This window comes from Colletes latitarsis, chromosome 4 (genome assembly GCF_051014445.1).
Source record: "Colletes latitarsis isolate SP2378_abdomen chromosome 4, iyColLati1, whole genome shotgun sequence".
Lineage (NCBI taxonomy): Eukaryota > Metazoa > Arthropoda > Insecta > Hymenoptera > Colletidae > Colletes > Colletes latitarsis.
This window is the reverse complement of record NC_135137.1, coordinates 38,622,501-38,637,799: the sequence shown is the minus strand read 5'-3', so window position 1 is coordinate 38,637,799 and position 15,299 is coordinate 38,622,501. Positions and strand designations below refer to the sequence as shown.

The window sequence follows — 15,299 nt, the reverse complement described above, 5'->3', positions numbered from 1 at the left end:
GGCATTTCTACATATTCTATACTAAAATACGCGTAGTTTGCATTTTTAAACATTAAAATCCTTCGATCCGTTCAGAAGTTATGACGTTTTGAACATACGCATGAAATTTCAGTGAAACATCTCAATGTATGGTCAGACATTATATTTTCAGTTAAGAATTTTTTTCTCGAAAGTGCGTAGGATTTCGGTGGTATGTCTACTCACCAAAAATAATTGTAATTGACCCCCGGACCCGAAAATATTTTTTCCAGATCGATTTAAAATTTTTTAATTTTGTCGAAAGATTTGTCCATCTTCAAGAATTTTTTTCTCAAAAATGCGTAGGATTTCGGGGGTATGTGTATTCACCAAAAATGATTATAAATGATCCCCGGACCCAAAAATATTTTTTCCAGAACGATTTGAAATTTTTTAATTTTGTCGAAAAATTTGTCCATCTTCCTGAATTTTTTTCTCAAAAATGCGTAGGATTTCGGGGGTATGTCTGTTGACCAAAAATGCTTGCAATTGACCCCTGGACCCAAAAATATTTTTTCCAGAACGATTTGAAATTTTTTAATTTTGTCGAAAGATTTGTCCATCTTCCTGAATTTTTTTCTCAAAAATGCGTAGGATTTCGGAAGTATGTGTATTCACCAAAAATGATTATAAATGATCCCCGCAACCGAAAATAATTTTTCTAGAACGATTTGAAATTTTTTAATTTTGTCGAAAGATTTGTCCATCTTCCTGAATTTTTTTCTCAAAAATGCGTAGGATTTCGGAAGTATGTGTATTCACCAAAAATGATTATAAATGATCCCCGGAACCGAAAATATTTTTTCCAGAACGATTTGAAATTTTTTAATTTTGTCGAAAAATTTGTCCATCTTCCTGAATTTTTTTCTCAAAAATACGTAGGATTTCGGAAGTATGTGTATTCACCAAAAATGATTATAAATGATCCCCGGACCCAAAAATATTTTTTCCAGAATGATTTGAAATTTTTTAATTTTGTCGAAAGATTTGTCCATCTTCCTGAATTTTTTTCTTAAAAATGCGTAGGATTTCAGGGGTATGTGTATTCACCAAAAATGATTATAAATGATCCCCGGAACCAAAAATATTTTTTCCAGAACGATTTGAAATTTTTTAATTTTGTCGAAAAATTTGTCCATCTTCAAGAATTTTTTTCTCAAAAATGCGTAGGATTTCGGGGGTATATCTGTTGACCAAAAATGCTTGCAATTGACCCTCGGACCCAAAAATATTTTTTCCAGAACGATTTGAAATTTTTTAATTTTGTCGAAAGATTTGTCCATCTTCCTGAATTTTTTTCTCAAAAATGCGTAGGATTTCGGAAGTATGTGTATTCACCAAAAATGATTATAAATGATCCCCGCAACCGAAAATAATTTTTCTAGAACGATTTGAAATTTTTTAATTTTGTCGAAAGATCTGTCCATCTTCCTGAATTTTTTTCTCAAAAATGCGTAGGATTTCGGAAGTATGTGTATTCACCAAAAATGATTATAAATGATCCCCGGAACCGAAAATAATTTTTCTAGAACGATTTGAAATTTTTTAATAATTATTTTGGTCTCAAAGATCCCCGATTAAAATTTTTCCCAGGGGTGATCAAACACCCTGTATAACAACAGCGGTGCCATCGATCCACCGTGCTGGCAAAGTAGGTTGGAATCAGAGGGGGACAGATCGAGTCCTTCCCTTACAAGAACCGTGCCGGCCAACTTTTTCGTCCGAGCGAAATTACCGAGGGAATTATCGCGCTCGGCGGCGCCTAACTTTTATAACGAGCACGCGCTCCCGATCGTCGAACGGGGCGGGAATATTTCGATGAAATTCGTCGCGTTTCCCTCGCAAATACGCCGACGATTGTTTGCGTTTAATGGCGGTAATTAAGGTATCGCGATTTTTTGGTCGATCGGATTCGTTGTTATTAATAATCGCGCGTGAAACCGTACGCCGGCACACGGGCCTGTAAACTTCGGGACAGCGGCGGCGTGATAAATTCGCGGTTGCATCGAGTATCAAAAGCCCAAACATGCAAACACGCGCTGAAATGTGTACGCTACGGCCATCGGCCGGCGACGTATTATGTTTCGTCGACGCGTGAATATGAAAATATTCGTTCCGGCGTTAATGAGGCGCGATCGCGGGGAACGAATTATTGGAAAGAAAACAGTTACAAGCGGCGAGCTTCGGTGTGTAATCGCTATTAGAGGACCGCCGGGCAGCGGGCCTGGGGGCTAACGAAATATTTACAATCCGAGAACGGTCCGGTTACGAGTTCGATTCGGCCGCGAGTACGAAAATTCGCGTTCGACAGTTTTTTTAATTGAAGCCGCAGTCAAACGCGTTTCCACCGACGCGTTATGCGTTTATTTATTAGCGTAACCGCGAGAGATCCTCGTCGGTATGGAACGGATTATTGGAAACGTTACTGAACATTCTCATTCAATTTTAATACGAATATTTACTCGACGCTTCTGCACGTAAAAATTTTTGGAATTAGATCTCTCGCGCTAATTGGACACCGATCCGACGAGAAATATTGAAAACAAGAATGCTACGGCGAGAAGACGAGGGAAATCCTTCCTTCGAAGTGTTTCGAAACGCACTTCGCGAAAACTGGCTTCCATTACAGCTCGTCGCTCGACACCTGGGTTCCTGGGTCCTCGCGACGATCCACGTAAATCCTGGACGAATCGAATCGATATCCCGGGACGGAAACACCGGCCAAGAATGGACCACGGGCCAATTTCCTCGGGACACTTTGCGATTTTTCACTTTGCACGTCGGTCCGCCGTAATCCTCGTCCCCCCTTGTGAAGATAGGGGAGGGGTCTCGCGATCGGGAAACGCGTCAACTTATATCCCGACAGAAGGAAAATGCCATCGCGCGTTCACGGGAAAGCGATATAAACGCGACGGGGGTGTGACTGTATTTATCAATCGGAAATACCGAAAGGGAGGAACGTTTATAGCTCGTACGCCGAGCTCGATGCGTTTATACCAGACGTATCGTTGCATCGTCTGTTCGAAAACACGTTTCTGCGTTCGGTTTATCACTGCGCCGAGCTCTCCTCTGCGTAGCTTCCGGTCGAGTCGTAAACCAAACTTTCAGGCGAACGTATCTGGCCAGAAATACTCCAACGATGCCAATCGTTAGGACTGAACGAGCACAGTCAAATTGTCGAGCGTGTAAATTCTCAATTTTAATCTACGTTGTTATACCTTTAGCGTTCCAGCCATTTTGGCTTTTTATTAAATATCGGTGTACATCGTAAACCACGAATTCATTTTTGCAATATTTGACTTCGAACAAGCTCCATCGTACTTCCTGCATATTCTCGATGTTTTTCCATTTCGAAACTCGATTATTATTTTTCATTTCGACGATCTTTGCAACGATATATCAAATAAACTCAAATCAAATAAACATCGGAGGTTCTGTTATTTTTGTACGAAGACTCTATTATTGTTTATGGCGAGAAATCCTTTTTGACGTCACATATTTTCACCGATGGATCTTCATTCTGAATTTGACAGTAACATTAATTTCCAAAGTCTTCGATCTTTTCCAACTTTTCAATCTTTTACCCCGTGATGTACGATCCCTCACGGCCTCTAATATAATTACAATGTCGCTCGCGAAGGCTTTGGCGATTTTCCAGTCGTACAATGGTGTTTTCCTTTTTCCAGATACCCTTATTATTTCAAGTTCGAGACCCGAAAACGACCGGCTCGTATTTCCAATATCTCGAACCCTGGGAGACAGTTTATCCTTTAAAGTTTATCCCTCGTGCGTTTCCTGATAAGAAACGGCGCTTCTCCTTCGATACTTCTCTCCCGCGGAAGAATGGAATCGATTCGATGCACTCTGTTTCCAGCAATTTAAATATTCCCCGTTAAAGAACATTTAAATATCGAGCCACGAAAGTATTTCGCGACTTTCGAGGCCGACAGCAACCCGGAAAAAGCCGTATCTTCGTCTTGATTACGCTAAGCTCTTCATTATAATTCGAAAACAATTCCAAGTTACTTTGCAACTATTTTTCTTCGGGTTTCTCAGTAAATCTTCACGCGGGATTCAAGTAAATAGATATAGCGTGTTTCGGTGATAGAGTTTTCCATCCGCGAACAATAGTTGCGTATCTGTTTGCCGAGAATTTGAGCGTGTTTCGGGAGGAACGTTTAGAGAAACGATCCAAGATACTGCCAAGTATCAGCGTCGCGTCGACTAATGCCGCGCGTTATTGCAACGGGGCTCAAGTAAACGTAAACATTCGGCGAAACATCGAGGGCTGAGGAATGCAGCGAGACGCGCAAACAATTTCCAGGGAATATGTCATGCGGAAACGTAGAACGTAACAGAGACTCGGGATGGCACGGTAACGTTTTCAATAAAGCTCGATCGAACGCTCCCCGGCGCCGAGTCACTGCTTTATCCGATCGAGCGATCGCCTTGGAAGAAGTCCTCCTCGAGTTAAACGAAAAAAGAAAACTAACGATAAGGGATCCAGCAGGCAATAATACTTGCATGGGAATGCGATTGACGCTCGGCAGATTCAATATTGAATGAGATACTCCTCGACAAATACACTCGTTCCGATGTGCTTACGCGCGACGCTGAACCGGATGGATCTTTTTACATTGCAACAGGTCGGAACCCCTGTAATTAAACAGGAATATATTCCGCTTCCCTTGGCAATTGGGAGAAGTTGTATCTTGTAAAAATATCGTTAGGAGGATTCAACGATCCGGAACCGGTGCACAGGTTGCATAAAATTCAGTTGCACCTTATTTTAGAATGTAAAACGAGTTACTTTGTTGTATCTACAGGTGTCATGGGATATTTGGTAGTGAACGATCGAGTCGCGATTTTTTTCGTCGTTGGTGGCTGGACGAAGGAAAAAGGGTGGAAACAGAGAGCACGGTTAATGGCTAAACGCTGAGCTCTAACGACAGAACGGAGTGAGAGATATTTACGTGGCAGCCGTATGGTTGAGCAAGGCAAAACAGTTCTTAAAATGACGCTCATAAATTTCGGTAAACGGCCTCGCTGGAATTTATATTCCGCGTACAGTAAAGGACGGCGGAACGGGCGTCCCTCCGTGTGCAGTTACGTCGGTATGCAGCGTGACCTATATAACTTCCGGTATCAGGCATCCGCGGATGCTCGTTACCCGGCCAGAAGACGCATTTTGCAGCCGAGTTCCGGTTACGTGGTTGACTCTAATTGAGAAAAATTGTTGAAAAATTGCGCGAACGAAGAACACCGCGAAGAAGGGCGTTTTCGTTAACAAACTTCGCGACGCGTACTCGCAATTAAAGCGACTTGAGTTCTGAATTAAATTCGCGGCCACGTAAATGTACGCGTGCTCGCTTTCCTCTCGCCGTCTAACTGGCTGAATAACCGCGTAATTCGCGCGGGGGTATTATATTCCGGGACCGGTTCGTCGAAAAATTGTCGGTAAACGGGATCTTTTGTCGTCGAAACGTATTTGTTTCCGTTCTGGCCCCGACCGCCATTAAATTGCCGGCGTCCCGCGGCGATTCCGAATACGCCGTTTCCGTAGAATTAAAACACCAAACATCGCACGGTTGATTCAGTCGTTTATTATAGATTGCAAAATTCATCGCTCGCTGCGAACGTAAATTTTGTTCGCGTTATGGCGAACTGATTGAATTAATTATGTAAAGTCGATCGGGGAATTCGTAAATTTCTCTGTGCTTTGCTTGGCAATTTTAATTAATTATCCCGGTGTGTAATTAGAATTTCGATATTCGAGTTTTTTTTTTTTTTTTAAATCGTTGGAAACCAGTTTCGAAGGCAATTATAAAATTTTATTTGCGAAATTTCGCGATATTCGGGTGATATTACGAATGTAGTAAATTGGGTGAATAATTGTGTATGGTTGGAAGAAAATTCGTCAAATATTCCTACGTTCAATTCGGATCCTCTTAGCCATGCTATGAAATTGTAACATGTTGCGCGTGTACGCGCGCCTTTGCTCAATGCGCGTGATTTGGTGGTGGGGCGCGGCTGGGCTCGCGAAATCTCGCGTTGAACGGCTCTCTTTCGCTACGGATCCGTCATAGTGTAAACATCACCGTCTAAGGACAGGAAAGGACTCGTCAAAAGGCTACGACAGGACTCGGAAAGGATCTTCCAAATCCAGCTACATGGCCTCTGCTCCAGTAATCAGAGCCACCACCTTCTTCTTAAAGAGAGTAAGATCAATTTTATTTTTTTCGATTCGACCGACAATATACCATCCTACGATTCGATCATTCTCTCTTGAATGGAGACACACAAAATAAATCAGAAGCTAAATAGTAAATTCGTGGTTCTTTTCATATTCCCGAATAATGTTACGAAATGTTATTCACTGTACATATTCGTTTTATCGAAGTCTGATTCGGATTATCACGGTTTAATAATAAGCTTCCTGGAAATACTGTTTTATTAAAAATACGAACCCAGAATTCTTGGCGACACTTCAATATATTCCGAATATATTTCATCCGAGCGCCGTCGTAACTCCGATACTACGTTCGTGCATCACTTTTTCCTTATACGCCATAATCTACATTCGTTGCCTTAAATATTGACATTCTGTGACACGACCTGTGCGTTCCGGGTTCGGGAAATGCTCCCATGCATACAAATTCCGACTCGTAATTTGAAAACACAGATTTTGCAAAGATTCGTTTATCTAAGAGAGATCGAAGGCCATGAAACTAAAAATATACGACACAATCGTGATGGAGGACCGAGCAGCAAAATATTACGCGGGATATGTAAACTACGTCGAGTAAATTGCCTCGAACCCTAACGAGCTGCAGGATATTAAGTCGAATACGAATTTTTAAACCGTCGTTTCGCGGAATTTTTCTGTCTATGAAATATCGGGTCGCTGGCGGAATCCTGCTTTTAAATACAACCTGACGGTGCAGCGAGGTCAACCAATAAGTCTGAGAGGATTCGATCGCTTCCCGGTTCGCATTTCCGCATCTGCCCAATAAGATTGCGCGAACGAGCCCGCATCGTTTCCGTTCGATCCCGAAGATCGTTTTTCCGCCGACGAGATCCGTTAAGCGCCCGCGACGCGGTTCATTTCCGTTTTCTTGTCCGTCCTCGCGGCTAAAAAAAAAAACATTACGGAGTTCAACGGTAACAAAATTCTCCGAAACTTAACGAAAAGAAACCCTATATTAGCATTAGAATCGATTCAGGACCATCAAATTTCACGCGAAGGGCTTTGACGGATGTCAGATTCCATATTTAAAATTGGAGAACGCGTAAATATTACTTTTTAACAACTTACGTTGAATTTGATTGATGCAATGGCATGAATATTCTAATTAAATGAAAAATCGTATTTTAAGGTAATCGTCAACACGAAAAGTATTAAAATATACAGAGTGTTTCGGCCACCTCTGGAAAAAATTTTAATTGGGGATTCTAGAGGCCAAAATAACACGAAAATCAAGAATACTAAATTGTTGATGGAGTCTTCGTTAAAAAGTTATTAACGTTTAAAGTTCCGGTCTTACTGAATTTTTTTCTCGAAAATGCGCAAGATTTCGGGGGTATGTCTATTCACCAAAAATGATTGTAATTAACCCCCGCAAGCGAAAATAATTTTTCCAGAACGATTTGAAATTTTTTTTTCCATCGAAAAATTTCACACCTTTTCGAATTTTTTTCTAAAAAGTGGGTAGGAATTCAGGGGTATGTCTCTTCACCAAAAATGATTGTAATTAACCCCTGTAACTAAATATAATTTTTTTAGTATGATTTAAAATTTTTTTTTTCCATCGAAAAATTTCACACCTTCTCGAATTTTTTTCTAAAAAGTGGGTAGGATTTTGGGGGTATATGTATTCACCAAAAGTGATTGTAATTGATCCTCGCAATCGAAAATAATTTTTCCAGAACGATTTGAAATTTTTTTTTTTCGTCGAAAAATTTCACACCTTTTCGAATTTTTTTCTAAAAAGTGGATAGAATTTCGGGGGTATGTCTATTCACCAAAAATGATTGTAATTAACCCCTGTAACTAAATATAATTTTTTTAGTATGATTTAAAATTTTTTTTTTCCATCGAAAAATTTCACACCTTCTCGAATTTTTTTCTAAAAAGTGGATAGGATTTCGGGGGTATGTCTATTCACCAAAAATGATTGTAATTAACCCTTGTAACTAAATATAATTTTTTTAGTATGATTTAAAATTTTTTAATTTTGTCGAAAAATTTCACACCTTTTCGAATTTTTTTCTAAAAAGTGGATAGGATTTCGGGGGTATATGTATTCACCAAAAATGATTGTAATTGACCCCTGTAACTAAATATAATTTTTTTAGTATGATTTAAAATTTTTTAATTTTGTCGAAAAATTTCACACCTTTTCGAATTTTTTTCTAAAAAGTGGGTAGGAATTCAGGGGTATGTTTCTTCACCAAAAATGATTGTAAGTAACCCCTGTAACTAAATATAATTTTTTTAGTATGATTTAAAATTTTTTAATTTTGTCGAAAAATTTCACACCTTCTCGAATTTTTTTCTAAAAAGTGGGTAGGAATTCAGGGGTATGTCTATTCACCAAAAATGATTGTAAGTAACCCCTGTAACTAAATATAATTTTTTTAGTATGATTTAAAATTTTTTAATTTTGTCGAAAAATTTCACACCTTTTCGAATTTTTTTCTAAAAAGTGGGTAGGATTTCGGGGGTATATGTATTCACCAAAAGTGATTATAATTGATCCTCGCAATCGAAAATAATTTTTCCAGAACGATTCGGAATTTTTGAATTTAATTGTTAATAACTTTTTAACAAAGCTTCAGATAAGCAATTTATATTCTTGATTTTCGTCTTATTTTGGCCTCCAAAATCCCCCATTAAAATTTTTCCTAGGGGGTGGCCCGAACACCCTCTATGTACGATCAATGCTCGTAAATCTAGTGTTAATAGCAGCCACGAAGAAACATAAACAGTAATGGAGTAATTCCATAATGGAGTGCCCATAGTGAAAATTGATACAAGAAGCAGAGGGTTTCGTAGTGAAAGAAGCTTCTCGCGAATAATAAGAATCGCACTTGTTCGATTTTTTCAATTTTACAACCGTGAATTGCAGTCAAATCGCAAGTTAAAAGGAAAGCCTGGAAAGTTCTCGCTCAAGTTTCGCACGGAGAAGTTCAAGATACGGACGAGTATCTGCTACGTAGCATGTGCTCTTTATTTCATTAGACTTTAGCATAAGCATTTTACGCTTCCCTTCGCGCACTGTGAAAAGTAACTTTCCCTCCGAGACGAATGTACCTTTTAATCAGTTTCAGCGAACGACCAATCAAGAAGTAGGAATAAATTTCTTCGCCCGTAAAGAAAAACTCCGTTATAAGTGAAATTTGTTATACCTGCGATCATTAACATACAAAACAGTGGGGTCTCTTAATTCCTGATGAAGTTCTAAACCTGTTGATGCGTTTTAAAATTCTAAAATCGTTTACGAGACCAAAACTTTGATTTTGGACAATTGCAAACCATCCAATTTAAAACCTGTCGTAATACTTACTTCCGTAACTAAAATTTACGAAGCTCATTCATTCAAATTTATTCTCGTTTACATTTCAACTTGAGAATTAATTGTTTTAGTTCCGTGGTTAAGAGTTCTGTCACCCATACATGGATGACATGGCAGTTGTTAAATATTCGGAAAAAGGTCTCTGACATCTCAAGAATGTATCACAATGAAATCTACGGATTCTAGTAAACTAATTATTCGAGAAAATCAACCATATACGAATTTTAGAATTAATTTGTAATTTAATTACGTTCCTGTCGAGAGCATCGACGAATCTTGAACGTGTGTGTTCCATTGTGCGGCGATTTGGCGTAAAGAGGCGCTAACAGTTTCATAAATAAACCCAGGGCGCTTATCCGCTCTGATCCGTCTTGTGCTCTGCCACCAATTATTGGGAGGGTACGTCGAGTAGCTGATATCGTTTCGTGGCGAATGGAGAAGCGAGCGCGAACCGAGGTCGGGAAAGAAAGTCGAGCCCGGCGTCAGCGGGATAATTTAATGGCATTTTTATTGATTTCCCGCGGGCCGTCTGGAAAAAGAGTAACGATAAGCCGCGGACCTGACTTCCCCCTTTTTTTTTCTTTTCACCCCCCCACGATTCAAACTATTTTTATATTTCTCGGATTCTGTTGCGTCCCCTCGAGCTCCGGTCGATACCGCGCTGATGACTGAACGGAATCTAATAGTCGTTTATGGCGGTAATGAAAAAGAGAGCCGAGGGCAATTGGAAATGCTGCAAAAATTCACCGACGAAACGGCCTGCTCTCTCGCGCGTATACAGAGTAATGCACGAAAAGCACGGATAATCGTTCGATTATTTAATGTATCCACGTGTCGATCGCTAGAATTTAATTGTACGTTAATTCGAGACACCTCGTGAAGTTATCGACAGGCTAAAAATAATTTCTACCCTGGTCGTTTAACGACTTAACGATTCGGGACGCCTCGAAAATGTCGATCAAGGATAATTATACGGGAGATTAGAGAATAAAAGGTTGACAGAATCCCGCTTACAATGGAGCGAAATCTCGAGAGTTTACAGTTTCGAAGTTGCAATCTGGGTTATCCTTGGCAGGTTAAACACATTTATATCATTACCGTTAGACAACTGCGAGCCAACCAACCTGGCCTCCGTTTCTGTAATCTTAATTAGCGAGGTTTAAACGACGTCGAATTAAAAGCTGAAACGGGACGCGGAGCAGTAGCAGGAGCAAGATGTGACGAAGCTTGTCGCAACAGGCTGCGCTTACAATGGACGATTAATTGCTCGGTGTTAACTGCGACCAGCTTCGTCTACCATCGCGAGACGGGTTCTCTGTGAAACGTTACGACGCTGATAGGACGGTGTACGACACCGACAACTGGAACCGTTCGCCACGAAACGGCACGGAGGAGGATGACGAATCCCGTCCAGGGCTGCGCGATGGTCCCCGTTCTCATTTACGATCTTATGCAACGCGAGTGCAACGTTGTATCTGCACGGTTGCATCGCGGTGCATATCAAACGCCGCGGTCTTATCCGATGCAACCGCCGGGAACGACTGCGATCGGTATTTCCGCGGTGAAACTTCGCCGAAGATTCTTCGACTTCCCCTCCCTACGTGCTACGAAACGCTTTAATTGGCCTGGAGAGTGAAGTTCCACGCACTTCCGGAATTATTCTCGAACGACCCCATCCGGTCTACGATGTCGTCAAAGTTATGCACGACAGTCTCGGATGCTGTTGGAATTTATTGCCAGTTTCGAGAAGATCTCCGACTGTAACTTGGAGCTTGCTTAACCCTGACTCCGAGGCATTTTTACGGCATTTAATATAAGTAATACTGATATGAAAACTTGTAGACGTAATGCTGATATAACTTACGCGTGTTTCTGATTTTTTCCTTGCGATTTGCGACCGAGGTGCCCTGTATTTATTTCAGGAGCGTGGAGTAACTGTTGCTGGTCAGAAGAGTTTCTACCTGATTTATGCAGAGTGTTCGCTGGGGGAAATTTTAATGGGAGATTCTAGAGGCTAAAATAGAACGAAAATAAAGAATACCAATTTATTGATTGAGGCTTCGTTAAAAAGTTATTAACGTTTGAAGTTCATTACCGACCCGGAAAATTTTTCGTGAAAAAAAAAAATTTCAAATCGTTCTGGAAAAAATATTTTTGGCTGCGGGGGTCAATTACAACCATTTTTGGTTAATAGACATACCACCGAAATCCTACGCACTTTCGAGAAAAAAATTCTTTACCGAAAATATAATGTCTGACCATACATTGAGATGTTTCACTGAAATTTCATGCGTATGTTCAAAACGTCATAACTTCTGAACGGATCGAAGGATCTTAATGTTTGGAAATGCAAACGACGCGTATTTTAGTGTAGAATATGTAGAAATGCCAAAAATATTCGAAAAGTTGTTCTCTAATACCATAAATTTAGAAAACCCCCATAAACGTGATAGAAACTTCAAACAACCATAACTCCTACAATAGTGAATATATTCCAATGAAATTTAGTATGGAAGTGGAGCTCATGGATACCTGTAAAAAAGTATTAGACAACATTTCTGTACAGCGTCAAATTTTATCCTCAGCCTCATTCTTGATTTTCGTCTTATTTTGGTCTCCATCACAGGGTGGTATAACGAACCCTGACGAAATAATTACGTCGATGTTTGATGTCGGTAGAAAATAAGTACGATTCTGTATTTTCGTATGTATGACGTATAAAACATGGAAAATTTGCTTTCAGATGTACCCGATCCGCCAGAGCGTCCAATGATAATAAACTTTACGACGAGATCCGTGAATCTGTCCTGGGCGCCGAACGTTAATTCGCATTACAACCCGATTTGGCACTACGTCATCGAGACTAAGTAAGTCCTTTAAATATTGATTCTGCCCGTTTCGCTCGATGTAAATTCGGTTTCCAATTACACTCTCGCTTTGTGATGAAAATTCGACTCTCGGGGGCCGGCGGAGCCGAGGCTCCAGAAGTGAATTAATCTAGCGTGCTACGGGGTGGATTAAAACGTCCTTCACTCGCGTCCTCCCGGTCCGTCTACGAGAATTTTCCTATCCTCCATTGTCTTTCCGGTTGGCTCTCAGCAATATTTCCGTGGGTTCTTAATTCGAGGGGAACGAGAGGCGGGACGAGACCCGAAAATAGCCGTCTACGTTCGAGTACGTCTCGTCGCTGATTATCTTTCGGATACAAGGTACCCGGGGGTTCGAGGCTTCAGCCCCCCCTCCCCCTCGAAGTCTTCGAGAACGGAAACGGATAAAATAAAAGGAGTTACCAGGGATAAGAACTGCGGTGTCGATAAGCACCCTTTGTTCTCCCTCGCTTCTTCGGGACCCGTTATCTTCTCCCGTGCTTCCCTCTGTCCGTTTCTTTTTCTGTCCCTTGCTCTTATCCGACCCCCCTCCCTCGCCTCCCGTTACGTACGGGGAAACTCCGGGAGACTCGCGATCGCACTTATCCCTCGGCAGTCCGCCTCCCACGGATTTTCCACGAAGAAATTCGCTATCGACGTTTTCGAGTGGCACGTATATCGAATGACCACTCGCGTAGTTGCAGAGATGCAGGAGAACGTGCATTGGGACCCGGCCTGGGCGGTGGAAATTGTCGGAAAAGGCGTGGAAAATTCTCCCCCTCGGTTTCTTCGTCTCTCCTTCCGTCCGCTAACTCGTTCGAGTTCAGTCGATAGCTTTTGTCGTGCCAACTGCGAGAAGGGAACGCTCCCGGTCGTTACCATAACTTTCATCGAACCGCGCGTAAATCGAGACGACTCGGGAAGCATTGTAAATAACGTCGGGTTTAATTCAATTTGCAGCACGCGCCACGGTCCGCTCCGTACGCCGTGCCTCGACTTCCGCACCGTTCCCTTACGGAACAATTTTTACACGACTCGATTGTCAACCGGACAAATTTCGCCCGCGAAAAAGCGTCGACCTTTACCCTTGAAGTCTCAAACTTCGCGAGCTACTGAACAGCCTAATCTTTTCGCTTTTACTGAGTCTTTAAATGTTACCAGCGTAAATATTTAGCAGACAGATTTGTAACTTCTAAGATCTAGTAAAATTATTTTCTCCTTCCTCAAAGGATGTAGATTACAAATTTAATAAGAAATTAGAAGACTGTAATTGAAAATCGATTTTAAAATATTTGAGAATTGACCGTAGCGTCATTTATGAATTTCTCGCGCGACTTCGTCGACCTTCACATTCGAATTCTCAAACCTCACGAACTATTAAACAGTCCAATCCTTTCGCTGTTACTGAGTTCTTAATTGCCACTGTTAATTTAGCAGACAGACGTGTAACTTCTAAGGTCTTGTAAAATTATTCTCAAAGAATGTAAATTACAAATATAATAAGAAACTGGAGAGCTGTAATTGACAATCGATTCTAAAATATTTGAGAATCTTGCTCGAAAGGTAAACTGATCACCTGGAAGAGAATAATTGACCGTAGCGTCACTTATGAATTTCTCGCGCGACTTCGTCGACCTCCATCCTTGAATTCTCAAACCTCACGAACTATTAAACAGTTCAATCCTTTTGCTTTTACTGAGTTCTTAATTGCCACTGTTAATTTAGCAGACAGACGTGTAACTTCTAAGGTCTTGTAAAATTATTTTCTCCTTCCTCAAACGATGTAAATTACAAATGTAATGAGAAACTGGAGAGCTGTAATTGACAATCGATTCTAAAATATTTGAGAATCTTGCTCGAAAGATAAACTGATCACCTGGAAGAGAATAATTGACCGTAGCGTCACTTATGAATTTCTCGCGCGACTTCGTCGACTTTCACCGTCGAATTCTCAAACCTCACGAACTATTAAACAGTCCAATCCTTTCGCTTTTACTGAGTTCTTAATTGCCACTGTTAATTTAGCAGACAGACATGTAACTTCTAAAATCTTGTAAAATTATTTTCTCCTTCCTCAAACGATGTAAATTACAAATGTAATGAGAAACTGGAGAGCTGTAATTGGCAATCGATTTTAAAATATTTGAGAATCTTGCTCGAAAGATAAACTAATTACCCACGAGAGAATAATTGACCGTAGCGTCATTTATGAATTTCTCGCGCGGCTTCGTCGACCTTCACATTCGAATTCTCAAACTTTACGAACTATTAAACAGTCGAATCCTTTCGCTATTACTGAGTTCTTAATTGCCACTGTTAATTTAGCAGACAGATGTGTGACTTCTAAAATCTTGTAAAATTATTCTCAAAGAATGTACATTACAAATGTAATAAGAAACTGGAGAGCTGTAATTGACAATCGATTCTAAAATATATGAGAATCTTGCTCGAAAGATAAACTGATCACCTGGGAGAGAATAATCGACCGTAGCGTTATTTATGAATTTCTCGCGCGACTAAGACGTTTGGCATCCCCCGCGTTATTAGGGTGTAGTTGGCGTTTTTTATTGCGCGCCACGCTGCCAAATGAAGCCAGCGAATTGAAGCGAAGGAAACCGAGGGGAACGTCGAGGAATCGAAAGAAAACGACGTAGAGGGAGGAGGGGGTGGAAGAACGGAAAATTAGTTGGAGTCTTTGAGAAAGAAAGACAATGGGGAGCTCTTCCGCGGCGCGAAAAGTAGATCTTCAATTTTCATCTCCGGCTCCTTTAAAGCGTGGTCGATATAATACCCGGCCGGCATCGCGGCAACGTAAATAGTTTTAAATTACAGCGGCTCG

The 15,299-nt window shown here is 40.8% G+C and overlaps 1 protein-coding gene across 4 annotated transcripts in view; it reads left to right on the top strand.

The window, feature by feature from the left end:
- Nucleotides 1-15,299, top strand: part of LOC143340958 (putative receptor-type tyrosine-protein phosphatase mosPTP-1) — a 507,138-nt gene that overhangs the window by 393,793 nt on the left and 98,046 nt on the right. For all 4 annotated transcript variants that reach the window (XM_076763412.1, XM_076763411.1, XM_076763410.1 and 1 more), the window contains exon 4: nucleotides 12,337-12,460. In XM_076763412.1, the coding sequence (XP_076619527.1) occupies nucleotides 12,337-12,460 (124 nt within the window). The remainder of the gene's footprint in view (nucleotides 1-12,336; nucleotides 12,461-15,299) is intronic.